Source organism: Castor canadensis, chromosome 3 (assembly GCF_047511655.1).
Source record: "Castor canadensis chromosome 3, mCasCan1.hap1v2, whole genome shotgun sequence".
Lineage (NCBI taxonomy): Eukaryota > Metazoa > Chordata > Mammalia > Rodentia > Castoridae > Castor > Castor canadensis.
In genome coordinates, this window is record NC_133388.1 from 86,826,319 (window position 1) to 86,852,760 (window position 26,442).

Consider the following 26,442-nt stretch of genomic DNA (forward strand, 5'->3'; position numbering starts at 1 on the left):
GACAGGAGCCAGAATAGTTTCGAAAGTCTCTGGGTCTCCGTGTTTTTACCTTTAAGACCCACTTGAAGGTGAGGCATGTTCAGAGTACAAAGGATGTCAACTCCGTCCAGGAGTCTACAAAGCACTTTTCCAGTTCTAGTTTTTAGAGTCTCTTTACGGGAGAAGTGGCCAAGCGCGAGCTAACTAAAAAACAAAATACCTTGCAGACCTGTTTTCCTTCCTGCCCCGCCCCGCCCCTAACCGCAGCGCGCATCCCCCCGAGGTCGCGTCCGCGCCTTCCAGACGCCCCCTGGCCGCGAGCTGTCCAGAGGACCCGCGGTGGCTGGGGTGGAGGTGACGCCCACCGGCCCCTCCTCCCGATCACACCAGGGCATCCTGGGAGTTTTTGGTTTCCTAGACGGCCTCCACAAAGGAAGCCGGACGGGGGCGGGGCGAGGGGGACGAGCGGAGGGTGCGGTGGCCATGGCGACTGCAGTGGCCATGGCGACCGCGGCTCAGAGCACAGAGAGGTCGTGACACGACCTGGAGCGCTGCTTGAAGAACTTGGCGTTGCGCGGCACCAAGTTGGCGAGGAAGCGCTTGGCCTTCTTGGTGAGGCTCTCGCGGCGCGCGGGCGGCGCGGGGCCCTCGGGGCTGCCCGGCTCGGGCCGCTGGCCCCCGGCACGGCCCCGGCCCCGCCGCAGCCGGATCTGGCGCACGGCGCCCTCGAAGAGCTCCCGCGTGTTGTGGTGCAGCGCGGCCGACGTCTCGATGTGCTTGCAGCTCAGCGTCCCGGCCAGGTGGCGGCCCTCTGCAGGAAGGAACAGGCTCAGGCGCCCGCTGGGCAGCACTGGGCCCGGGCAAGGGTGGGCCTGCGCAGGGCCCGGTGAGATATGCAGAGGGCTGGAGTTACCAATCGCAACTCAGTGGACTCGGCTGGGATCCTGAGGTGGGGCGGCAGAGTTGCGAAGGGGGAGGGAGCAGGGGGTCTTGGAAGAGAGGTGAGGTCGAGGGAAGACAAAGGATCCGTAGGGCTCTAGGTGTGGGAAGTGGGACTCTGCCTTTAGCCTGAGGCTAAATGCTAGTGAGTTCGTGCATCCCTGAGGATAAAAAAGGCCTTATGGTGAAGAGGTGACCGGGAAGGGAAAGCGGCCCCTTGCATCTCAAGTATGGAACTGGTTCAGGATACACACCCTCCAGTGATACCTCCCGGGAGCGGGCCAGGTCACTCTTGTTTCCAACGAGGATGACAGGTAGGTCGTGATGGGGCCTCCCAGCCCGGAGCCGAAGTAAGGTCTCTGGAACTTTGGAGAAGCTTCGTCGATCGGTGACTGAGAAGACGATGAGAAACGCGTCCCCCGTCTGAAGGCAGTGGTCCCGCAGCCACCCCCCAGCGTCTCCCTGCAGATGAGCAGAGAGCCATGGATTGTTAGGGCTGGAAGCATGGGAGACTCTGCCCAGCACCTGGATCTCAAACATGAATCCGACTGTGAGGGGGAAGCCTGCTTGGGACAGCAAGCTAGTTAATGGCAGAATCTCCACACCCAGGGTGTGTTTGTGGAGGAGGAAGAAGTTAGTAATGTGAGCCCCACATGGGAGGGCAGGGGACATAGGGTCCTATTAGGTTAACCTTATGCTTATTCATCTCTCCTGAATCTGAAAAGAATGCTATTCAAGAGTGTGTAATTTGGCCTCTCATTTACACATAGTAACCTCATGTTCAAGAAGTTCTCACTTTTCCCCTTCCTTGATATTCCAGAGCCCTGAGCTTTTTTTTCTGCACTTCATTCTCTGAAGCTACAGAATTTGGGTTTCCGGACTGACTGGAAGCTGCAGTGTTTGTCAAATTCAGATCCTAATTTTCCTTTGGGTCAGAAGATCCTGAAAAAAACAGTGGCTCTTCCAGCCATGGGCCATGGCGTGCTCACTGATGTGGGCCTTTGCTCTCAGAGGTGGTGCAAATGAAAAGTCAGGCTCCACTGCATGGTGACACCAGGGCCTGCAGTCCCACCAGACTGCCCTTCCCCTGTTCTTCCAGCTTCATCACCTGGTCACAGCCACATTTTAGTCCTCACCTGTTCCCAGATGTCATAAACAACTAAAGTCACTTCCTCTTTATCCACCATGATACGTCTCTCATAGGTGTCCTCTGTTGGGAAATAGAGAGAGGGAATGAAGCCCATTAGGAAGTTCCCCACAATTATGAGACCTGATAACCAGGAGCACCTCAGATTCCAGCACCAGGGAACATCCTCCAGGGAGGCCACAGAAAGCACTGAAGAGATATGTTTGTTCTCTAGGGGCTGCTCATGCCAAGATCACTTTCATCCCTGACTATGACCCCAGAATCCCCTCAGCCCTTGCAGGGCTTCCCCAGATACCTGAGTTCTCTGGCTCATGAGCACTGTCTCCTTGGAGACCGCCGAAGGTGCCTGCGAGGGTACTCTTGCCCACTCCACTTTCTCCCACCAGCATGACCTTGAAGATGCCATCCTTTTGGGCAGGGGCTGCCTCCCCTGAGCCCAAGGAGTCAGAAGAGTCAGAGGATGAGGCCTGAGGTGGCCAGTCAAGTTCATCTACAGCTTGTGCCCGCCGCAGCTGGTGCTTATAGGGCACAGGCATACTGCCTCTTCGTTTGGGAACCCCTGGGGCAGGGGGTGGCCCTCTCTGGCCCAGCCCTGCCAACAGTTTCTCTGGCTTCTTCAGAAGTGTAGCATCTGCTTCTAGAGGGGCAAAGAAAAGGCGGCATGAGGGGGATATATCCAGCCATCTGCAGAGGGCTTAAATCAGGCTGCTCCAGCGTTAGTTAGAGGCCTAGCCACACCCAGGTAATGACCCAGGAGGAACTCAGAATCTTTGGCTCAACCTAAAGTCCCTCAGAAGCCTGAACTGGTGAACTTCCATGGAGCGCACATGATGGCTTTCCATTGTGGTCTTAGCCACAATGGTTTCAAAACATGTCCCATGCAGAGGAGGCACCTGTGCGCAGGCTCACACACCCACTCACGCTGACACAGGCACACCCCTAGACTAGGCCTCTGGCCCAGGGGGCTGAGGGGATGCTGCCCCTCTTTCCTTCAAGGGGCCCTGCCTCCTGCTGCTTGGTGCACTGATGATGCCCAAACTGGGGAGGGGCAGAAGGAATAAGAAGCTGAAGCTGCTTCCCAGGTTCAGGGGAATAGGTTCTGGTAGAGTCAAAAACTTTGTTGGTGGGGCCTGTTCCCAGGGCTTTATAAGATGATGTGTGTGCAGTCTATTTGTGTTTTCTGCTTCCTATGGCCCCAGTAGGTGAGTATTCCCCAGTGCATGGTTGTGGGTGAGACTTGCATCCCAGGCTGTCCCTGTGACAGCAAGAGAATTTTGTGTTCATGGAGAATTTGAGGTGGAGATTGTGTGTGAGAGAGGGAGAGTGATCATGTAAGGGCCAGGGTAACTAGAGAACAACAGACACAACAAAGGGGGCTGGAGAGAAGCTGTAAATAGTGCAGGATCAATACCTGGCTGGCAGCCAGGGCCTCGAGGAGCCAGAAGAAACCCTTAAAACAGGTCCCCAGGGTAGCTCCTGGCTTGTGATTCCCAGGCTTGTGGGCTGCCCCTTTCTTTCTCTCCTTCCCTCTTGTCTGTCCCAGCCCGTTGGGAATGAGTCTGACTGAGGGGCTGGGTACCAGTTTCTTAAGGAAAGCCCTGCTGGTGATGGGGGAGGGGGCATCTGGGCAGCTCTCCCATTCTACCCTAGCCAGCCTGGACCTTATATGAACAGAGGTCTTTTCTACTTCCTGACTTGTTTTACCGCTATTGCTGATTAAACCCCTAGTACTGACCTCAGCATTAAAGCTCAAGCTCCCACCCCCATGGTTCCAGCCGGAACCGTTCAGGTTAGCCCTCACCTGGTATGGGTGTCCCTGGTGGGGAGGCCTGGCGGCTGCCGGAGGAACAAAGTGCTGTGGTTTCAGTGTCCGTGTCCATGTCGGTGTCGAGGTCCGTGTGCATCAGTGTGCGTGTGTGAGTGCAGCCCAGCAGCTCGCAGCACCGGCTCCCTCACTCAACAGCACTGTCAGCTTTCCCCTTTAAATACCACCCTCCCCACAAACCCTCTCCCCCCCAAGACACCTGGGGAAATTGTCCCACCCCCTGATGAGGTCACACATGCTAATGAGCAGTGATGTCAGCGGGATTCCCTCCTTCTGCCCCCCTCCCTTTTCTTTGTGTCACTTCCCACTGGGAGCATACTGTGGATCGTGGTTAAGGCATGACAGGACAAAGTCAGAGGGGCGGAAGAGACGGGTTGAAAAAGGTGGTGTGGAAGGGAATGGGGTTTCTGTAGGTTGGGGAGCTGAAGGTGGCAGGAGGCAGGGACCCAGGGGAGCCAGAGGTCTCTTACTCCAAAATCCAGGACTATGTCATTTATCTCAATTTTTAGCCCCTATCCCAGAGCTGTACTCAGTGGCTAAAAAGAGGGATGGGGGCAGAAAGACTTAAAAGCTCATCTCAAAGACAGAAATAGGCCAAGAGATGCAGAGACAAAGAGATGGCCACCCAATCACTGTCCCCTCCACCCAGCCTCTTCTGGGCTAAGAGTCACAAAAGTACCATTTTTCAGCCGGGCCCCCAGGCAGTGGGGCCTCTGTGGCAGGAAAGCTGCTTTGTTTGAGCAACTTCATTTTGCCAAGTTCAGGTAGGTGGAAACCATTGTGAGGACTCCTTCACCACCTCTTCTTCCCCATTAGGCCCACCCAGCAGCAGGAGACCTTAAGAGACAGACAAAGCTGACCCACGACAGACATGTTTAACTCTGTGCAAAGCCAAGGCAGGGAGCTTTGCTACTGTCCCTTTTCTGCCCTATTCCCTTCTGGTCCCCACTCTTGTCCTTCCAGATACCCTATGCACCCAGACATACATTCTGATCCCCTCTCCCCTGCTTCACCCTGTAGTAGTTTGCTAGGCACCCAGGTAGTTTGCTAGGCACTTTTCCTGCATTATCTACTTTCCTCTTCATTACTACAAGGCTCAAGAGTGGTAGGTGAGTGGCCTGTCCCCAAACCAATCATGAAGGGGTCACCAGGATCACCACCTAGATGTTTCCAGGGTCAAAGATTGTTTTTCTTAAAGATTTCAACAGTCTATTATTGGGAACAATACATTTTGCCATCAGTGGATATCTCCAAATGGAAGAGGCAAGTAGGAAACTTGGGAATAATTTATAGTGACATTTATTTATCTAGGGGGCAACTACAGAACAGGATCTTGAAGCAGAAAGGACTCAGCAGCTAAACTAATACACTTTCTAGATCGTCTTCAGTCCTCAATCAGGCACTGCTCACCCTTATTTTATCCACAACTTTAACCATCTATAGGTGTTCCTACAGTAGTTGACTAGAAGCACATTAGAGCAGCAAGTGACCCTTGACAGCTTGGTGCCAAGGCGGCAGGCTCACAAACACATTTCTTTTGCCATACTGGGGTTTGAACTCAGAGCCTCAAGCTTGTTAGGCAGGCACTCTGCCGCTTTAACCATGCCTTCAGCCCTCACAAAAACTTTTAAAACTGGGCACTAGTGGCTCATGCCTATAATCCTAGCTACTCAGAAGGCAGAGATCAGGAGGATTGCAGTCTGAAGCCAGCTGCTGGCAAACAGTTCAAGAGACTCTATCTCAAAAAAACTCACCACAAGAAAGGGCTAGCAGAGTGGCTCAAGTGGTAAGCGTGCCTGCTTAGCAAACATGAAGCCCTGAGTTCAAACTCCAGTGCTGCCACAAAAAAGAAGAAAAAAATTTAAAGCAATCATAAGCATTTAAAAAGGGGTCTAGATGATTTAGCATAAGACAAAAAGCCCCTCCTTACCACAGTTACAACTTTTGTTTTTTTTTTTTTTGGTGGGACTTTTATTTTGGTTTGAGCTCAGGGCTTTGCACTTGCAAAGCAGGCCCTCTACTGCTTGAACCATACCTCCAGTTTATTTTGCTCTGGTAACTTTTTGGAGATGGGGGGTCTCACAAATTCTTTGTCTGGGCTGGTCTGGAACCTCAATCATCCCAATCTCAGCCCCCCAAGTAGCTAGGATTATAGGTCTGAACTACAGGTGTCTGGTTTTCCAGAGTTAAAACTTGGTTACCATTTCTAAAGACATTGGTACAGAGGAGCCATTGGTTTCCATGAAAGACCCTTTACTATTCAGAAAATTTTATATTATATTGCAGATCTGCTAAGGATGGTGTAACTTTTTTGTGGTGGTACTGTTTTTTTTTTTTTAAGATAGGGTCTCACTATGTATGTAAGTCCAAGCTAGCATCAAACTCACAATCTTCTTGCCTCAGTCTCCTGAGTGTTGGGATTATAGAGGCCCCAAGATGAATTTTTAGAATAATTTCCTTCAAAAATGAGTTGTTTTTTAAGTTTTAGATGATAAAGGAGTCCAGTATGGTGATGCATGCCTGTAATGCAGCCTGGAACACATAACGAGGTCCTGTTTCACACACACACTCGCACACAAAGGGGAAAAAAAGCGAGCTTTACGCATCTGGAAAACTTACTTGGGTGGTTGGATTAATCTGATACCAGTAGGAGTGAGTCAGGGGCTGTAGACCCCAACAAGTTGTCTACGATCACTTCTGTCTCCCTCAATCTAGCTGTGGCCACAGGAACACACTGGGTTTTGCTTGAACAAACCTCCCTCCTCCTGCTAATAAGAGGCAAGAAATGGTCTTCTGCAGTGTACTTATCCATGGCCAGCACTCTCAGGAATGGGAAGTCCCTTGGGGTAGTGGCCTAAGACTTGGAACCAAATCAAGCGGGATCTTAATTCTGAACCTGTGAGGTGGGTTGATGAGGCCCATGGCACAGTGTTGTTTTGAGCATTAATCACTTGGAGAAAGGACCTGGCATCAGCAGGAGCCCAACTCTAGCACAACTTGGTGTTCCCACAGCCTCAGGCTGTGTGGTTGCCTGGATCTTCCTGTAGGTTCCAAATTTTTCTTAACGGTACCTTCTGATATCTCAAACTGATTCATAGCCTGATCCTGAAAACAATTATGTTGAGTACACCTAAACCCCCTGAACAAGGGGTCCAACACGCCTGACACTGGGCACCTTGGATAGTGCTTTTTTCTTTTTTTGTAGTACTGGGATTTGAACTCAGGGCCTCATGCTTGCTAGGCACAGGTACCCTGCTGCTTGAGCCACTCCACCAACTCTTTTTGTGTTGTTTTTTTTTTTTAATGCCGTATTGGAATCTGAACTGAGGGACTACACCTTGAGTCACTTCACCAGTCCTTTTTAATGATGGGGTTTTTGAACCGTGATCCTCCTGGATCTCTGACCCGCGTAGCTAGGATTTACAGATGTGAGCCACTGGCGCCTGGCTGCAGTGTCTACCTTGACAGGATTTTAAGTTGACTGATAGTATTGTTTGAATCTGGAATGTCTCTCAAAAATCCAGGTGCCACCTGGCACTCTGAGGAGGCAGGACTTAGTGGGAGGTTTTAAGTCCTGTGCCCTCAGAGGGCATTGTGGGACTCTGGTCTTCCTCTCTCCCTTTTGCACTGTGTAATGAATGGTTTTGTTATGCCTTGAGCTCCCACCATGATGTGGAGCCCTGACCCCAAAGCAATAGGGCCTACCGATCAGGGAGTAAGAACACCCCAAACTGTAAGACCAAATAGCTCTTTTTTCTTTATAAATTGATTGTCTCAGGTATTTGTTACAGTCTGGAAAGCTAACACACTTTGTTTCTCTTTTCTTGGGCCCTGGTGGAGGAAAATTTGAGTGACTGTTCTCAATCTCCCACCTTCACTTGGGCAAGACCCCCTGTCTCACCTACTGTACAAAGAGGTCAATTCCCCTTCCCCACCAACCTGGGGCTTCCCTGTGGCCGACAAAAGTAGTGTTACTGCTTGCACCTCACAGAGCACACACCCAGCACCTAGAGAAACTTACGTAAGCACACAGGCCTCCCTAGTGAACTCTGCCCTGAAGTCCTCCCTCTAGCATTCCAACATCAGGAGCACTTTTACCTTAACTCTTTGTCCACTTTCAAGTTTGCATATCCCTCTAGGAGGGAAAAGGTTTGGAACAGGCCAACAGATGAAGGTATCAGGCTTTTGTTGCTGTGGACAGAGAGAAGAGCAAGGAAGACAGCAAAGACCAGGAGATGGGGAAGGAGAAACCACAACCCTGTTTCACTGTTTTTACTGAGCTCCGTGTGGGGGTCTAGAGACTGCATTTGAGGAGGGCCTAAGGGAGAACTCCAAGCAAGAGCCAGGCTCTCTGGAGGCCCTTCCTCAATCCCTGAGGGTGTTGAGTTAAAGGAGCCCAAGACTACACACAGGCTCACATCTCGGATTGTTCCTCAGGCTCTTGTTCACTAGAAGAGGGGAACTGTGTAATTCCTACTGGTGTGAGGATGCTGACAGGGTGTAATCTACAGGGCCCCATCACCACAGGGGTGAGAATAGGCTAGCCCAGGCAGAAGGGGAGAACCTGAGGGGGACCAGTTCCCAGGGGACTGGATCTGTTAGGAAATGCCTCAACTTTGCTCCCTCCAACAAGCTCTTTCTGCATCGTGTGGATTTTCCTTTCAAACAGTTCTCACACATCATTCCTCCTCCTTACTCTCGCAGCTCTTTGGCTCCATCCACTGCTTGTGCTCTAGGGCCATTTTCCCAGGTCAGGATCTAGCAAATCCTCATGTCTAATTTGCTTGTCCTGTCTAGAATTCACTTTTTTTTTTTATACATCACTTTTTTTTTTTTTTTTTTTGCAGTACTGGGGTTTGAACTCAGGGCCTCACGCTTGCTAGGCAGGAGCTCTACCACTTGAGGCACTCTGCCAGCCCCTGACAGCATTCTTAAGAATTTATTTTGGGCCCTCTTCCAAGGAGACCTCTTGGATTTGGCCGTGGTGATGCTAGCACTTTCATATTCTGAATGTTACTTTTCCCTCAACTAATCTTTGCCAGCTTTGAGGGGGCTGGGCTGAGAGTTCATCTGTCTTGCAAAGGACAGACTGTTAAGTGCCTGGTGGGGGTGGAGGGCAGGAGACTGATCCTCCAGGGACAGTCTGCTCCTGTGATCTGTGCTGACACTACTTCATAAATGGGAGCCTTCCTGGCTGTAGGGACCAACCTGCTCCCCAACTTCTAGCCTGCTGCTAATAAAGAGGGAGGTGGCTTACCTCTGGTGTCAGCCACTCTAGGGCTAGGCCCCAGCAGTGACTGGAGGACAGGGTTGGTCCTTAGGGTTCCCTGAATTTTCTTACCTTCTGAGCAGTATAAAAATCAGGAGTGGTTGAAAGACTAAGAAGAGGGCAGCAGGGCTGACCCAAGGCCTCTCTACAAGGAAGATCAAGGTAAGGTGAGCATAACTGGAGATGGGCAAAGGCAGAGTTCAGGCTCACATCTAATTTGCAAAATGTTAAAATTTAGGATTCCTTTATTTTATATTTTTGTGGTGCTGGGGGTTGAACCCAGGGCCTCATGAATGCTAGGCAAGCACTCTACCATGGGGCCACACTCCTTTTATTTTTTAATTTTGATTTCCTGGGCAATGACCTAGCTATGGGACATAAGCCCTTGTGAGCTGGGACTTTGGGGATAGAGGTTGGCAAAACCTCAGACCCTGCCCAAAACCTCCATTTAGGGGCTGGGGGGTCTCCAGTCTACTGGCATTCTGGTTCTTAAGGTCACTTTTGGGTAGGGTTTGGCACGTATGGAGTGTCCAGGCCTATGACCCTTTAAGAACTTTACATTTTTTAAAGCCACCTGGATAGTGGTGGGATGGGGAGAGGGTGGTGGTGTGGGACTGTGATTCTGGCCATATACAGAGGGGGCTAATAAAGAGCCCTGTCCCTGCCTGAGGAACACCTAACTTTCTAGCCACTACACAGATCAACAGAGAAGCTGAGCCAAGGTTGTGCCACTTTGACTAGAGCCCCAAGGGAAGCCAGGTTGCTGTCAAGCAAGCAGTGGCTCATCCTCTGCCTCGACCACCCAGACCCCTGGCTCAGCCAGTGGCATTAGCAGCACATCATCCTCATCCTCTGGAGCCAGGACTGCCATGTTGGGTCCAGGAGGGGTCCAGGTTGGTCCTGGGGACCACAGGTTGGGCAGGAGGCGGCCTCGCAGGACCTGCACCACTCCAGACAATAGTGATGGCTCTAGGGGCACTGAGGGTAGTGGCCCTTGGGCTTCAGACATAGTAGGGAGGGCTGAAGATGTGCTGGCAGGTGGGAATGGGGACTTGACAGGCAGTGGAGGGGCCTGCTCCCCTTCCTGCCCACCTGCTGCACCACCCTCATGGGCTGGACCTGTGCTACCATCCAGGGCCTCAAGGGGAGCAGCAGCAGGTGTGACCTGCGGTCTGGTTTCAGAGGCCCGGGCTGGGGGATTTGCTCGAGGAAGCAGGCCCCAGCGGCGGAGCCGGCGAACCAGTCGACGCACTGAACGGCCCCGCTGGCGGCGGCGGCCACCTGAGGCACCCCCTGGAGTCATGTCCTGGCGCAAGATCTGTAGCAAAGAACGCAGGTTGCCCAGCACAGAGTTCTGCAAGGAAAGGAGGCAGACATCAGAGTCAGGGGCCAGGTAGCTGAGTGAAGGAGCCACTGTAGAGCCGGCCCCAGGAGGTGCTAAGGTCAGAGGGAATGACTTACATCACTAGGGTTCTCTGTAGGGAAGTCTTCTACAGGTGGAATGGCACCCTGGGCAATGAGTTGCCCATAGGAAGGGGGTGCCTGTTGCTGCACGATCTCGGCCTCCATCCGGGAGAGAGGTGCAAAGATGCTGGAAGGAATGAAGGCTACTTAGTCACTGGTGGGTCCCAGCCAGGGCAGCCTGCCCTAGCCTGGACAGGCCTCTTCCCTCCACATCCAGGCCAGGTCAGCTGACCTATGCCATCACTTGTCTAAAGGTCATTTGATGTCCTCTCCTTCCTTGAGATTGCTTTCAGGAGCTAGACCTGTCCTTCCAAGAGCCATTCAACAAGCTGGTCACAAGAACTTCTCCCCAACAGGGAGCACTATCATGGTCTCCTGCAACTGCACAGATCCCATTCCACCCTCAGTCCCGCTCTCCTTCAGCCAGCCTCACTCTCACTGACCTGTACTCCTGGGTACGAATGGCATAGAGCTTGCAGGTGCAGCCCAGGGCGATGACCAGCAGCAGGCCGCACACTAGGCTGCCGATGACTGCGGCTGTGATGACCTTGCGGGGCAGGGCGTAGGAGCAATCCCACTCATCACTGCCGTCGGCACAGTCTGGCTGCCCATCGCACACCCACGTCTCGTACACACACTTCTCATCCCGGCATCGGAAGTTGCCAGGCTGGCAGTGCCGGCAGCGTCTCTCATCTGCCCCATCAGCACAGAATGTCTGGTAGTTGCAGCGGTCAGCAGGCAGGTAGCAGGCTGTGGCACCAGGGGTGCCGGGAGCTCCACAGGGGAAGTGTCCAGCTGGGCAGCCGGGGCAGTCCTCCTCATCTGTGCCATCAGCACAGTCCCAGGAGCCATCGCAGCGCTGTGCCTCACTGTAGCAGCGCTCACCTGGGCTTTCTCCAGCCCCCAGGCCAGAGCCCAAGCCGCAGGGTCGGTCCCAAGGCAAGCAGTAGCCCCGCACGTGGTAGGTAGCATTGAAGCCCCGACCATTGCTCCAAGCCACTGTGTGGTAGGCCACAACAGCCTGGCCAGACAGCGTCTCCACAGTGACAGCTTTGCCATTGCTGAAGTGCGTGAGACTTCGTAGTAGCCTTGGGGTCTCGGGGGGCCCGGCACCATCATACACATGCACTGCATCGCCATAGCCCAAGTCCAGAGCTGTGAAGCGCACCGCCAGCCGCCGGCCATCATGGGGATCCAGCAGCCACAGGCAGGACTGGGGGTGGGAAACTGAGGCCAGATGTGAGTATCCAGGAGAGGAGAAGACCCCATAGAAGTCCTCCAAGGTGAGATTGCAGGGAAGGGTGGGGACGAGTGCTGGGGTCAGGCTAGGGAATGGATCTGAGCTGCAACCTACTTCATCGGAGCCATCACCACAGGCATCGACCCCATCACAACGCTGCGCTGCAGGTATACAGCGGTGGTTCAGACACTGAAACTCTTCTTGCAGGCACATCAGCCAATCTGCAGAAGCATCACGGAGAGGGACTGTGAGGCCCCAGAGCCCTCGGGAACCTTCCCTCTGCCCTGAGGCTTCCGCTGCATCCTCTAAGGAATGCTTGGACACTCCTGTCCAGCCTACCTTGGTTGTAAGACAGTAGAAAGCCCTGGCCCATGGGTGCTCTGGCCCCTGCATAGCTGTAGGTGATGGTGACATTGCCCCCTGGAAGCTGCAGAGGGCTGGCAGGTGCTTCACATAGGGAGATCAGTGGCTGGAGAGGGGAGCGTAGAATTAAGCGCTCTGAGCCACAGGCCAGGTGCAGCTTCTGGAACCTACGGTGATAGAGGAGAACAGGACATGGACTACTGTGGGTTTCCTCCTCCCTCAGTGCTGCCAGGTCCTTTCTATCCCAAGAATCACAAACCTGCACACCCATTATCTGAAGAGCCAAATGAAAATTCAGACAAATCCTTTTGGGGAAAGTCAATCCCAGGCCAGTGGCACCAGGAGGCCACAAGAGACACACATCCTAGAGCCCTTTGGAAGACTTGCTTGTATTATTCAGAGATTAAGTTAAGAACGGGTTTATTGCTTTCCAGTTGTGGCAGCACTGTCACCCAAGTATGGTGCCAGCAGTAACTGAGACTCTATCATATAGTTCAATTAACCAGGACTTACCAACCCCTGGTGCCAGGAGGCAAGACCGGAGATCTCCATGGCATGCTGACCCTTCTGCCCTGACAGCCTCTCCCTCAAGTGGCTTCTCCCTGTGTATCCCCCTTTTTGGGTAAATTCATACCAAGTGAACTGTGTAAGGCAAATAACCAGATACTTAACATGGGCTCCAATCCCATGACCCAAGGTCAGAAGAGCCTGAGGCAAACTCAGAATGTTTAACAGATATGGCACTGGGGGGGTGGGTAGGGGTGTTGTTCAGTGATACAGTGCTTGACTAGCATGTGTCAGGCCCTGGATTGCATCCCAGCACTGAGAGAAAAAAAAAAAAGGAAAAAGAGGAAAGATGGATTACATCCCTGTAATTCCAGCATTTGGGACGCTAAAACAAGAGGATCAAGAGTTTATGGCCAGCCTGGGTTACATGGTGACACCATGTCTCAAAAAAACCAAAAACTAACCAACCAAAAAAAGATCTGGGAAAGTTTTGTTTTGTTTTGTGGTGCTAGGGATCGAACCCAGGGCTTACACATGTTAGGCAAGTGCTGTACCACTGAGCTTCACTCAGTCCTGAGGAAGGTTCTAAGCTGATTAAAGAGTAGCTTTGAGGGCTGGCAGAGTGGCTCAAGTAGTAGAGCACCTGCCTAGCAACCATAAGGCCCTGAGTTCAAACCGCTGTACCCTCACCCCACCACCAAAAAACAAAGAAAGAGTAGTTTTGAATCTCAAGCAGGGCTATGGAAAAAGGATTGAAGAGTGCTCAGAACAGTCCTATCTGAGTCTAGACCACTTCTAAAGTGATGGTGACCATGGTCCTTTGGAATGTGCAGGACCTAAAGCTAAATGTCCACCCCAGCCCTGCTCCAATTTACCATGTCTGGCCCAGAACAAACCAATCTTTTAAGGCAGACAGGTCAAGTCAGATTCTACTCTTCTCCTGTTGTCAAAGATGGAAATTCCAGGGAGAAGTGATCTCTGAAGACTTCCACAGTGGAAGGACAAGGGGCAGGGGAGGGACAGGAATGGAGTCTTGTCTTGCTTCTCACCTGATGGTCACAGTCTGCTCCTTGCTGCCCAGGATAAGCCAGGTGCAGTTGGCAGGGAAGTTGCGGCTATCTCGTCCCAGGGGCCTCTGTAAGGTGCCCTGCACTTCCAAGAGAACTGCTGGGGGTGCCTCACAAGCTGGAGGGAGGAAGGCAGGTATACTGGTACAGAGCCCCTTAACATCCCATTCTTCCCCAGCTGTATGGCTTCCAAGGCCTTCCAGAAGGACAGGAGGTCCTCCCTACACCCAAGTCCCCCAATTAGAGCTCACTGACCCTTCTCTTCCTCTCCACACTCTTCATAGCTTCATCATAAATATTAGTATCACAAACAATGTTGAGGTTGACTGTGTGCCAACCACTGGGCCAGGAGGAGCAGGAAATACTGTCTCTACCCTCAGGAAGGTTATATGCTAGTTAGGGAGACCAAGCAAGGATATTCCACGAAGAAAGGAAATGGTACACAGCAAGTACCAGGTGAGTACCTACAATGGGCTTCAGTTTCCCATCTGTAAAATAAAAATAGATGGTCTCCATTCTAAAACTATGTTAGGTCTCATGGAATTCAGAGTACAGTCTTCCTCTTGTGTGCCCCAAGCCAGTAGAGCCCCTGTACTCACCGGGATTTGGGAAGATGATCCGGTCTGCATGGGCCAGAGCGCCTCCTAAAGGGAGAGCGAGAAAGGGCGAGAGTGAGTCTCCAAGGAGTTTTCCTCACCTGAACAACTCGAGAAGGAAGCTCATCTGGGACTTCCGGGCAGTTTACAGGAAGGGGTAAGAGGCGGCTGCGGTAGGTGACCTCGAAGGAAGGTCCGCCAGCAGGGCCTATGGGGTTGACAGGGCGATGTGGGAAAGCCGGAGCGAGGACGATGGCTGAGCGGCGCGGCTGGGGACCGACCGCGGCAGGGGCTCGGGGACACGCGCAGCAGGGCGGGATCTGGGGTCGCATAGAAGGGAGTTTAGGGCGGCTGGGTCTAGTGACGGCCTTGGGGGCGGGGTGCCGGCTGGGAAGTCTGGCCTCGGTTCTTACCCGGGAGGAAGAGGAGGAGGAGGAGGATGGCCGGCAGCATCCTGGGCCGCCCGGAGGTGCAGGAAGGGTCCCGGAGCTTCTGTCGTCTACCCAGTGGGGAGCCAGCGGCGTCCAGGCTCCCCGGTGCCGCCGCCCCGCGGGGGCTGCATGGCTCAGGCTCGCCCCGCGCTCGGGATGCCAGGGCTGGGGGCGGGGAGGCGGCGGCCGCCCAGGAGCCGGGGCGGTGCCTCTCGCCAACTTCAGAGTTGTTTTCTCCGGCCGTCCCCGCGCGTCCTGTCCCGGGGCCGGCTCCCGATGCCCCGAGACGCGGCCCGGGCCGAGTGCTGGGGTGCGCCCTCGTCTACCGCCGGCCCGCAGGCCGCGAGCGTCCCTGTCCAGGCCTGGCCGCCACCTGCCGGGGCTTTCGGCCACTTCCTCTTCGGGTCAAACTTTGCCGACTGTCAGTCCCTCTGAGCTGGCCCGGGCGCTCCTCAACTTCCCCTGCGCGTCCAGCCCGCGAAGGCGACAGGGAAGCGGGGGCGGGGGAGAGGCGGCTGCGCGCGGCGTCCCGGTCCCGGCCCCGGCCGTACCCCAGCCTGCCCCGACTTGGAGCAGCCGGGCGGAGGGAGCGCGCGGGTGACGAGCCTGGTCCCACCCCTGCCAATCACGTGCGGGCCCCGCCCACCCGATCGCCTTAACCCCTTTCCGGCTCTGCCTCGACTTGCCAGACCCGCCCTTGACTGGCAGCTCGGGTTCCACTTTTAACCCTGCTCTGCTAGGTCCTTTGGGTGTAACGCTTTTTGTTACAGGACACGTTGGTAACAAGGCTGTCAAAGGACGTCTGCTTATTCCATAACTGCAGTGTCTTTCATTGCATCCTTAAGCTCTCAGCACTTTTTCTTGTTCCAGTGTCTTGATATCCAGTAGCACTTCTGGTAGTGAGCCTTCATTGTAGAAATGACCACACGGCATTGGAGCTATTTGTTACAATGTGTGTTTATTCACCATTCCCGCCCCCGCCCCGCCCCGCGCCTTCTCAGGAAACTGGCACTTCCCATATGCGACGCTGGGGCCTAGACTGTTTACCTTTGTCCCCGCGGAGCTTCTGTCTTCCGGAGACTCAGTTAGAACTCAATAAATGGTAAACACAGCCGGGCGCCGGTGGCTCACGCCTAGCTGCTCAGGAGGCAGAGAGCGGAGATCGGGAGGATCGCGGTTCGAAGCCAACCCCGGGGAAATAGTTCACGAGACCCGCCCCCCCATCTCGAAAAAACCCATCATAAAAAAGGGCTGGTGAAGTGGCTCAAGCGGTAGCGTCAGTGCCCCACCAAAATAAATAATAAAAATAAATGGTAAATACATACTAAGTGTGTCTTCTTCACTTGCTGGCTATGTGACCTGGAGAAATTACTCAACCTCTCCGCGTGTGTCAATTATAAAATGAGGTTTAGACTAGTGCAACTCCCCCTTAAGGCTGTTGTGAACATTTAGGGAGACAATGCCAGTTGAGCACTGAGCAAACTACCGGCTCCAAGAAGTGCTCCATAGTTGATCACAGCTCTTACTATCAGTCACAGGAAATATTTCTAATTTTTGTGGGCTTGAGGTTACCCATTTCCTGTGGCACAGATAGGTAATGTTAATAAACAGTAACAACTAATTGCAAACGCTTTTTGCGCATTTTCCACATTATAGGCTGATACCTAAGTAAGTACTACGGCATACATAGTAAATACTTTGCCAGTGTTTGCTCATTTAATCCTGTCAACAACGCTGTGAAGGAGATACAGGTAGAAAATGCAGGTGTGAAGAAGTTCAGTATTTTGTCCAAGATCTAGTATAGCTCAAGCATCAAATTCGAATCTGAAATGCTTTCAAAATCCTCAAGTTTTTTTGAGCATTAACATGATATCATAAGTGGAAAATTCTGTACCATGAAATTTTGTTTCGCTCCAAAATATTTGTATAAAATTAATTTAAAATATTGTATAAAATTACCTGCAGGCTATTTACATAAGGTGTCCTATCCTCACCTCCGGCTATTTGTATGGGTCCTATCCTCAAGATCCCATTATGTTTATGCAAATTCTCAAAAAAAATCTGAAACACTAGTTGGGCTCCGGTGACTCATGCCTGTAATCCTGGCTACTCAGGAGGCAGAGATCAGAAAGATCGGGCAAATAGTTTGCAAGACCCTATCTCGAAAAAGCCCTTCACAAAAAAGGGCTGGTGGAGTGGCTCAGGGTGGGGGCCCTGAGTTCAAACTCTAGTACCACCAAAAAAAAAAAAAATCTGAAATACTTATGGTTGGTCCTATGCATTTCAGATAAGAGATACTCAACCTGTAAATGATGAAATAATAGAAAGTGGACAGGTATTTAATTTTCAGAATGATGACATCTAATTTACATTTTTTTAGTGCTTTTACAGAGTACTCACCCTATGCTAGGTACTGGTCAGAGATCTTCACATGTATTATGTCATTTGATGCTGACTACACTCCTAGGAAGTAGGTGTTATTTTCGGCCTCATTTTATAATTGAGGAAACTGAGTAACCTACAGTTTGGATAACTTGCTCAAGATCAAACATGTACAAGAGCCAAGTCTTGAGTCATGCTGTCTGGATCAGAGTCTTTGCTGTTAAACATGGAAGATTCTAGAATCTTCAGAGCAAGACTTTAACACCTGGCTAATTTCTAGAATAGATTATAAAACAGATGGATTGTAAATATGCAAAAAGGGAAAGAGGTAATGGGCCAATCATTCACCTGTCTGATTTCAGATTTTTTCTGCCTCTTTGTCTAAACTACATTTCCCAGACTCCCTTGCAGAGTGACTTTAGTCTAGGTTCAGCTATCAGGGAGGCACTAGTGGGGAGACTGGCAGGGACGGGAAGGAGGGTCCAGGGTGTGTCCTGTCTCCCTGCTTCAGCTCTGTGTCCAGCAGGAACTGTGTGTTGTCCATGGTTCCAGCTTTCCTGGGGTAGCTGGGCCTCTAGGCTCTGGAACACCACCTCCTTTCTTTTCTCCTCCAACTTCCTTTGTAGTTAATGTCTCAGCTACCCACCATCTCCTTTTTGTTTTTAGCAGTTTCGCAGTATTTGTGATTATTTCTCTGTTAAGTTTCTTCTGTCTAGCATGGGCTCTTTTCCTGCCTAGCTCCTGACCCACAGAGGTGAGCATCACTAGAACCTGGCACAGTTTGCCAAAACTAGACATATCATTCTGACATCATTCTCTTTTTTTGGAAGTATTGCTTAGGAAGTACCATAAACTTAGACTATCTGGATTCAGGCCAGCAGGAAAATATGGGCTGAGTGATAGTAAAACTAGCAGTTTCAGGTTGAAGTATATATTCATTGTAAACACATCAAATCTGGAGAGTCCCAGGCAACATACAGAAAAGTACTTATCAGAAAGAAGATGTAGACTGTGAGTTAATCAGATGTTAAGATGATGTGAGTTGTAATTGGAAACAAAATAAGGACTGCAAAGATTTTGACAACCAAGAATGATGGATCCAAAGTATCTACAACGACAGAAGAGATTTAAAAAAATGCAAAATCCTACCCTTCAGCTAAAAACACCATATTATAGAAGGAAATTGACTGTTGTTTGTATAATGAATAATTAGAGATTTCAATTGGATTTAAACACATGATAAAGCGAGAGCACACAAGAGAGGTATGAGGATAAGTAAGACACCTAAAAAACTAGATAGCATTTGTTGCCCTCAACACAGAGGAACTAAAGCAGATACTTTAAAGCAACTGAGGCCAATAGGAGAAGGGGACCAGGAGCTAGAGAAAAGGTTAGTTTGAGAAGAATTAACTTAGAAGGTAACAACACACATGCACAGGAAATCAATGCGAGTCAACTCCCTGTATAGCTATCCTTATCTCAACTAGCAAAAACCCTTGGTCCTTCCTATTATTGCTTATACTCTCTCTTCAACAAAATTAGAGATAAGGGCAAAATAGTTTCTGCTGGGTAGTGAAGGGTAAGAGGGGGTAAGGGAGGGGACGGGGGGAAGGGGGGAGAAATGACCCAAACATTGTATGCACATATGAATAAAATAAAAATTAAAAAAAAATAAATGCATGTGAATGAAGAACATGGTGCAGTTGCATGAAAACTAACATACTAGCAACGCATGGTGATGCTTGTCTGTAGTCCCAGCAGGAGCAGGAGCCGGGAGGCCAAGTCAGAAGGAGCACAGGAGTTGGAGAAGAAATAGCAGGGAGGAGCAGTCCTGAACTCTGGGGTCATCCTGCCTGGGCTTGAATTCCAGTACTGCCATTTATTAGCTAGGTGACATTAGCAAGCTTTTTTATTTTTTTGCAGTACTGAGGCTTGAACTCAGGGCTTACGCCTTGCGCCACTCCACCAGCCTTTTTTTTGTGTGTTTTTTTTTTTTTTTTGAGACAAGGTCTCTTGAACTATTTGCCCAGGCTGGCTTTGAACCTTGATCCTCCTGATCTCTGCCTCCTGAGTAGCTAGGATAATAGGTGTGAGCCACCGGCAGCGCAGCGCCCAGCAAGCTTTTTTGCTCTCTATGTCTGAGTTTTCCCTGTATGAAATGGGGATGATGATACTAGGATTAATACTGTTGTGGTTAACTCAAAACTTAGTTTCTTAAAACTATGAACAGTTATTTTCTCTCAAGTTTTGAGGGTCAGAAATAAAAAAGAAGCTTAGCGGGTGACTCTGAAGCAGTCCTCCAAAGGCTTGACTGAGGCTGGAAGATCTGCCTCCAGATGGCTCACTTACATGCTTGGCAAGTAGGTTTTGGCTGTTTGCAGGAAGAATTGGTCCCTTTCCACGTGATCACCTTCACAGACTACGTTAGTGTTCTCGTGACATGACAGCTGGCTTCTCCCAGGAAGAGGAATCCAAGAGAGAGCAGAGTGGAAGCAACAATGCTTTTCTCACCTCGTCTCCAAATCACACTCCGTCATTTCTGCAATATCCCTTTAGTTATGCAGGTGAGCCCTGTGCACCTAAGAGCACAGACATGAAGAGGTACGAATCATTGTGGGGGTCCATCCTGAAGGCTGCCTACCACATAGTCCATGTTCTATCTTCCTCTGCCCTACTGAGGTACCCAAAAATCTATCCCATTATCATATCAGCTTGAAGTCCATAATCTTGTTATTTAAAACAGTCCCAGAGCAGGGCACTGGTGGCTTGAATCTGTGATCAGGAAACAGAGATCAGGAAGACCCTATCTTGAAAAAACCCATCACAAAAAAGAGCTGGGAGAGTGGCTCAAGTGGTCTGAGGGCCTGCCTAACAAGCTGAGGCCCTGAGTTCAAAACCCAGTGCTGCCAAGGAAAGAAACAAAGCAAAGCATTTTGTAACATCCTGTTACAGAAGAAGCTCCTCTTGACTAGGTCCTTGGGTACAGCTCTTGTTGGTCTGAGACCTTTGAACTAAAGAGGGAAGTTATATTCCCTGCACCCCTCACCAACATACAATGGTGGAATGCAGGACAAGCATGGGATAATTTCTACAAACCACTGTGAAAGAGGAGGATCCTTTTTGTTATTCCTATTCAAAAAAGGGAGAAATGGCTGGACATCACTGGCTCATGCCTGTAATCCTAGCTACTCAGGAGGCAGAGATCAGGAGGACTGAGGTTTGAGGCCAGCCCGAGCAAATAGTTCTCGAGACCCTATCTTGAACATACCCAATACAAAAAAGGGCTGATGAAGTGATCCAGTGGTAACAGCGCCTGCCTAGCAATTGTGAGGCCCTGAGTTCAAACTCCAGCCCCATGAAAAGAAAACAAAGGGAGAAATGGCTATACAAAGGACTTACTGGAAACTCTAAAATCCAGCAAGGTACAAGTTGGCCATTCCTTGATTAGAACTCAAGGCCTGCACTGGTGGAGTGGCTCAAGTGGTAGAGTGCTTGCCTAGCAAATGTGAGGCCCTGAATTCAAGTCCCAGTACTGCCAAAAAACGAAAACAAAATAAGAACTCAAGGCCTGAGCATAATTTCCTATAGCTCTTGGCTCCAAGTATGGGCTTTTTTATTGCCCACCCTCCTGGTAACCGTTTCCTTTTCTATAAAGATAACCTATTCTTCCAGCTGTGGTTTTCTCAGTCTGTTTTTTGTTGTAGAAGCTTGGAGGTCCAAGGCGTTTCTCATTTTGTATCATCTGTGCCCCTTTCAATCCAAACTGGTAATATTTCTGCCAATATAATTCTCTTAAAACTTTTGTGGATCTCCAGTGGATTGTATTGGCAGGGGGGCTCACTCCATTAGACAAAAAGTCATGTCCACAAATTTCTTCAAGATAAATGATTCTCAGCAGGCACCAGCGATTCACACCTGTAATCCTAGCTACTTAGGGAGCTGTGATCAGGAGGACTGAGACCAGTCCAGACAAATAGTTTGCTAGACCCATCTCCAAAATAACAAGAATAAAATGGACTGGAGGTGTGACTCAAGCAGTAGAGCACCTGCTTTGCAAGTTTGAAGCCCTGAGTTCAAACCCCAGTCCCACCAAAAAATAAAAAGTAAATGATTCTCTCCCTTGGGCTTCCTCTGAGATCACTCAGCGTTTTTTTGTTTTGTTTTGTTTTTGGTTTTTCTTTTTGTGGTGCTGGGAATTGAATTCAGTATCTCATGCATCCAAAGCACACACTGTACCTCTGAGCCACATCTCCAGTTCTTTTTAAAGTGTATTTATTTTTGATGGTACTGGGGGTTGAACTCAGGGCCTTGTGTTTGCTAGGCAGTTTTTTAAGTCTAGTTTGACAAGGTCTCTCTAAGTTGCCCAGGCCGGCTTCGAATTTATGATTCTCCTGCCTCCTCCGTAGCTGGAATTACAGGTGTGCACCACCGTGCCTGGCTATCCAAATGATTTCCTGAGCATCACCATGGATCCTTCTGAGATCTTAACAAAGGATGCCATAGTCAGTCTTGGTTTCATCTTGATACTGTGTTGTCCTGAGAGTACCTGGATTTTATGTTTGCCCAGAGCCATTTTAAAAATTTTAGCATAATTTGCTATCTGGAGAGGTTGAGAATTTTAAAATTCAACAATTTCTGTTTCCTTCTCCTGGATCCTTTCAAATAATACTTCCCCTAGCTTTCTCCCTCCTCTCACACTTGACTCAGGTATCACCTTCAACCCTCTAGCTGACAATCTCCTCAGCTAGATTTCCCACTCATTAACTGCATTTTCTACTTTCCACATTACTACAGGCTGCCACTACTGCTGAACTTGCTCCATAATATGGGTCCTTTTCCTTCCACTTTCAAAAATACCTCCTTACTTTCCTTTAAGGCTGGCTCTTTAAGACCATCATGAGGGGGTGGGGGCAGGGGGGAGAAATGACCTAAGCCTTGTATGCACATATGAATAATAAAACAATAAAAAAAAAAGGAAAACAAAAACAAAAACAAAACAAAACAAAAAGACCATCATGGTTCCTCTAATAGTCTCTTAAGGCATTTTAGATTTTCACTGACTGCACAGTCTTTCCAACTTGTGCTCTTGGCTTCCTTCCAAAGTCACTTTTACATTTTAGGTGTTTGTCACAGAAGCACCCTGCTTCCAGTGCCCAAATCTATACTGGTTATTGCTGGATGACAAATTACCCCACATGTTAGACGTTTAAGAAATAAAATAAATATTTCTTATTTCACTGTTCGTTTGACTTCCCTTGATGATCCTGGCTCAGGGTCTCTCCTTTGATTGTAGTCAAGGTGCTGGCCGCAGCAGCAGTCACCTGGAGGCTGGAATGGGGCTGGAGGACCTGCCTCCAAGATGGCTATGGCTGTCTCCTGTGCCTGGCAAGTTCCTTCTGGCTGTTGGTGGGAGCCTTTGTCTCTGACCTGTGGACCTCTCTATAGGGCATTTATTTATTTTTATTCATTTATTTTGACCTTACTGAGGTTTGAACTCAGGGCTTTATACTTGTTAGGCAGTCCTTTAACTACTTAAGCCAGGCCTCCAGACTGTTTTTGAGGGCAGGTCTTCCATTTTTGTGCAGAGCCAGCCTCTGACCTCAATCCTCCTACTCCAGAGTAGCTGGGATTACAGGTGTGAACTTGTAGTCTGCACTTGGTTCTATCAGGTTTCTTGAGTGTCCCACGGCATGGCAGCTAGCTCTCCCAAATGAGTGATCCCAAAGACAACAAAGTGAAAAACACAAGTCTTTTATTTTTTATTATTCTTGGAAGTCACATGGTGTCACTTCAGCTAGATTTTATTAGAAAGAAGTCACCAAGTCCAGCCACATTCAAGGGAGATGAATTAGCTTTCCTCTTTTTTATTTTTTGTGGTGCTGGGGATTGAACCTAGGGTCTCTTGCTTGTTAGGCAAGTGCTCTACCATTTGAGTCACATCCACAGAGGGTCCCCCTCCCTTTTATCCTTTTTGGAGGTACTTGTATTTGAATTCAGGGCTTCATGCTTGCTAGGCAAGTGCTCTCAGCCCTTTTGTTTTGTATTTTGTTGTTGATATAGGGTCTCAATAACTTTTGCCAAGGCCAGGCTTGACCTCATGGATCCTCCTGTCTCTGCCTCTCAAGTAGCTGGGATTAAAGATGTATCACCTCACACCTGGCTTGGCCAAAATCTTTACATTGACTTGCAAAGCCTCATGGGATCTTGCCCTGTAACCTGCCTAGTCTCCTCTCCTACTACTCTTCCTTGCTCATTCTGTTCCAGCCATGCAACCATGCTCTCACCTCGGGGTCCTGGCATTTGCTGTTCCTTTTGTTTGTAATGTTCTTCTTCCTGGGAATCCCATGGCTTGTTCCCTCATAGCTGGGGGGAGGGAAGTTTGCTAAGTGGGGTCTTCCCCGGCTACACTCTCACATTTACATCTTCAACATGTTCTATCTCCCTTCTTCAATTAATATTTCACCTTAGTACTTATCACTGTCCAATATCCCACATGTTTTACTAATTTATCACATTTGCTGCCTGCTGTACTCACAAGAATGTAAGTAGGGCCAGGGATCTAGTTGTCTACTATTAGAACTTCAGAACCCAAAACAATGTCTGGCACTTGTAGCTCAAGAAATGCTTGTTGAATGAATGAATGAGTGACTGCTGGTCCTAGGCATCACTTAGGTTTGTCTTTTAGTCCACTCAACTACCCTTCATATTATTAGTTGTACTTTAAAGACAAGGAAACTCCTTGCTTGCTAAGGTGTAGAAGCTAAAGGCTTGGGCTGATATAAAGGGACACTTCAGCCAGCACCAGTGGCTGGTGGCTCACGCCTATAATCCTAGCTACTCTGAGGTTGAGATCAGGAAGATTGAGACCAGCCTAGGCAAACAGTTCATGAAAACCCATCTGCAAAATAACCAGAGCAAAATGGAGTTAGAGGTGTGGCTCAAGTGATAGAGTGCTTTGCAAACATGAAACCCTAAGTACAAACCCCAGTCCCACCAAAAATAAATAAATGGATACATAAATAAATAGACATCTGTCCAGGCCTTCAGTGCTCCTTGACAATTCTGAGACTCATGGGTATCAGGATGACTAATGTCACAGAAGACAAGGGCAAAGGGAGCTTCCTGGAGCAAATTGTGTTAGGTGCTAAAATGAGGCCAAAGAAATTAGAGGAAAGGAAAATCCCTGGAACGGAAAGAAGGGAGGGGGAAAGGGAAGTCAGGAAGGCCTTTCAGGAAAGAGTTTCAGTAAATGCTGGGGTTTGTGATGCAGATGTAGAGGTTGAATTAAAAAAGAACCCGGGCATGGTGGCTCATTAGAGTAATCTGTGCTCTTGGGAGGCTGAGACTGGAGGATGGGAAGTCTGAGGCCAGCCAAACTATCACTGTCAGACTGTCTCAAACACCCCCCCCCAAAAAAAACTCTGGATTGAGAGAATAGGAAAAAATGGAGGAAAATTATGCCGTATCCAGGAGAGAGCTGTATTTGAGGGGGAGGCCTGGTTGAAGACCCTGGAGCTAGTCTGTTCTTGGGAAGAGAATAAGATACAATTCAACCTCTGATGGCCCTGGCACCCTTCCCAGATTTACTAATGATCTCCATCATGTCCAGCTTTTGAACCTCTGGTGTATTACAAGATTGAGAAATCCTAAGATGTATTTTAAAATACTTGGTATATTTAAAATGTTTATACTTAACAAATGAAAAATGTTAGCACAAACGACGCAATAATATAGTTCCACTCACAAGATACCTACAGGAATGCTGTTTTAATTACAAAGCTAGAAATCTAGAGACCTTTATAAATGTGAGACTTGGACCACATTGGACAGGTGCAGGCAAGAGGCCCCCATGAGACATGGTGATCTCCAAGGCCTCAGGGAAGTGGCACAGAAATGTTCCACTCTTAGATAAAGGGGACACAAGGTCTGTTTACCTTGCTCAGGGGGAGATCAGAATGTGGTAGCATTCTGCAGTCTAGAAGAGTCTCACCTGGACTCCCCCAACCTGGGGCCCAGGGGACAGGCATCTTGGAGTGATAGGTGTTTGAGCATCCACTGGGGGGCAGTGTGACAACTCAGAGGAGCTCGGAGGCGAGGGGGCAGAAAAGCCTCCCTGGCTCCCTCCCGCGGACCCTCTGCTCCCAGTCCCTTCCCGGAGTAAGCGAGCGCTGCCCAGCAACCCCCGCACGGGGAAAGCAGACGGAAACTCTGACGTTTTCCTAGCTGCAGCTGAAAAGCTAAGAATGGCTTGTCTGCCTGTCTCGCCCAGCGTCCCACCCCTTTAAGTACAGGTGTCAAGGGCGGAAACATGGAAAGGGAAAGGGGGAAGGGATGGGCGGGCTGGCTGGTGGCATCCTTGGCTGGCTTTGGCCCTGCTTCTCTCCGTTCCCCAGGTCCGGCTTGCAGTCCCAATCCCCCAGCACAAGGGGGCGCTACCACCCTGCAAACCCTGCGAGCAGTCTCCACTATAAAGTGGGGTGGGCCCAGCCGGAGTGAGGTGGGTGTTTCTCTAGAGCCGTTCCCCAGCTTTCCTCCACTTGCTCAGGGATGGGTTGAGGGTGGGGAACCTCCGGAGCTCAGGTCAGTAGAGTGGAGGAGAGAGTTTAAGGACATCTGACATTGAGTTTAAAAGGGTTTGGGAGCCTGGTGCCAGTGGTCCACACCTGTAATCCTAGCTACTCAGGAGACAGAGATAAGGAGGATTGTGGTTTGAAGCCAACCCAGGCAAATAGTTCGTGAGCCCCTATCTTGCAAAAACCCATCACAAAAAAAGAGTGAAGGAGTGGCTCAAGGTGTAGACCCTGAGTTCAAGCTCCAGTACTAAAAAGAAAAAGGATTTGGAGGGGTTAAGGGGTCTTCCTGCTGGGCCCTCCAGGTCAGGTACAGGCTGCACTGGCGAGCTTGGTATTTAGAAGAGCTGAGTGTACACAACCCAATAGCACTCCCAGATTAAGGGCAGGCTGGGCAGACTTTGGGGGTGGCAGGCCCTATAAGGGCAAACCGGGGGTTTTGGTGTATGAACCTCTACCTTTGTCTGGCTCTCTTCTTTTCTTTTTATACACTCTGTGTGTGTGTGTGTGTGTGTGTGTGTGTGTATGTGTGTGTGTGTTGCTGTGGATTGAACCCAGGGCTTCATGCGTGTTTGGCAAGTGCTCTACCATTAAGCCACATCTCCCTCTCCAGTGCCTCCCCCCCACACACAAATACTGGAGATTGAACCTACCACTTAAGCT

General features: G+C 49.9%; 2 protein-coding genes across 3 annotated transcripts; both read right to left on the reverse strand.

Moving 5' to 3' along the window:
* Positions 1 to 223: 223 nt before the first annotated feature.
* On the reverse strand, positions 224 to 9,241 carry Rem2 (RRAD and GEM like GTPase 2). Its single transcript, XM_020162859.2, has 5 exons — positions 3,867 to 9,241; positions 2,361 to 2,702; positions 2,055 to 2,128; positions 1,173 to 1,380; positions 224 to 790 (listed from the first exon to the last, which is right to left on the reverse strand). Exons 1-5 carry the CDS (start codon positions 3,967 to 3,969, stop codon positions 495 to 497), a joined length of 1,023 nt encoding a protein of 340 aa, XP_020018448.1. The 5' UTR covers positions 3,970 to 9,241; the 3' UTR covers positions 224 to 494.
* A 145-nt stretch (positions 9,242 to 9,386) lies between these two features.
* Positions 9,387 to 15,431, reverse strand: Lrp10 (LDL receptor related protein 10). 2 transcript variants are annotated; one of them, XM_020162857.2, is made up of 8 exons: positions 14,810 to 15,431; positions 14,400 to 14,444; positions 14,265 to 14,288; positions 13,783 to 13,918; positions 12,203 to 12,393; positions 11,067 to 12,084; positions 10,621 to 10,750; positions 9,387 to 10,513 (listed from the first exon to the last, which is right to left on the reverse strand). In XM_020162857.2, the coding sequence occupies exons 1-8, from the start codon at positions 14,847 to 14,849 to the stop codon at positions 9,926 to 9,928; spliced, it is 2,172 nt and encodes a 723-aa protein (XP_020018446.2). In that variant the 5' UTR covers positions 14,850 to 15,431; the 3' UTR covers positions 9,387 to 9,925. The 2 variants fall into 2 exon arrangements, with proteins under 2 accessions (XP_020018446.2, XP_020018447.2); XM_020162858.2 differs by lacking the exon at positions 14,265 to 14,288 and having other exon boundaries at positions 14,810 to 15,430.
* Positions 15,432 to 26,442: the final 11,011 nt, after the last annotated feature.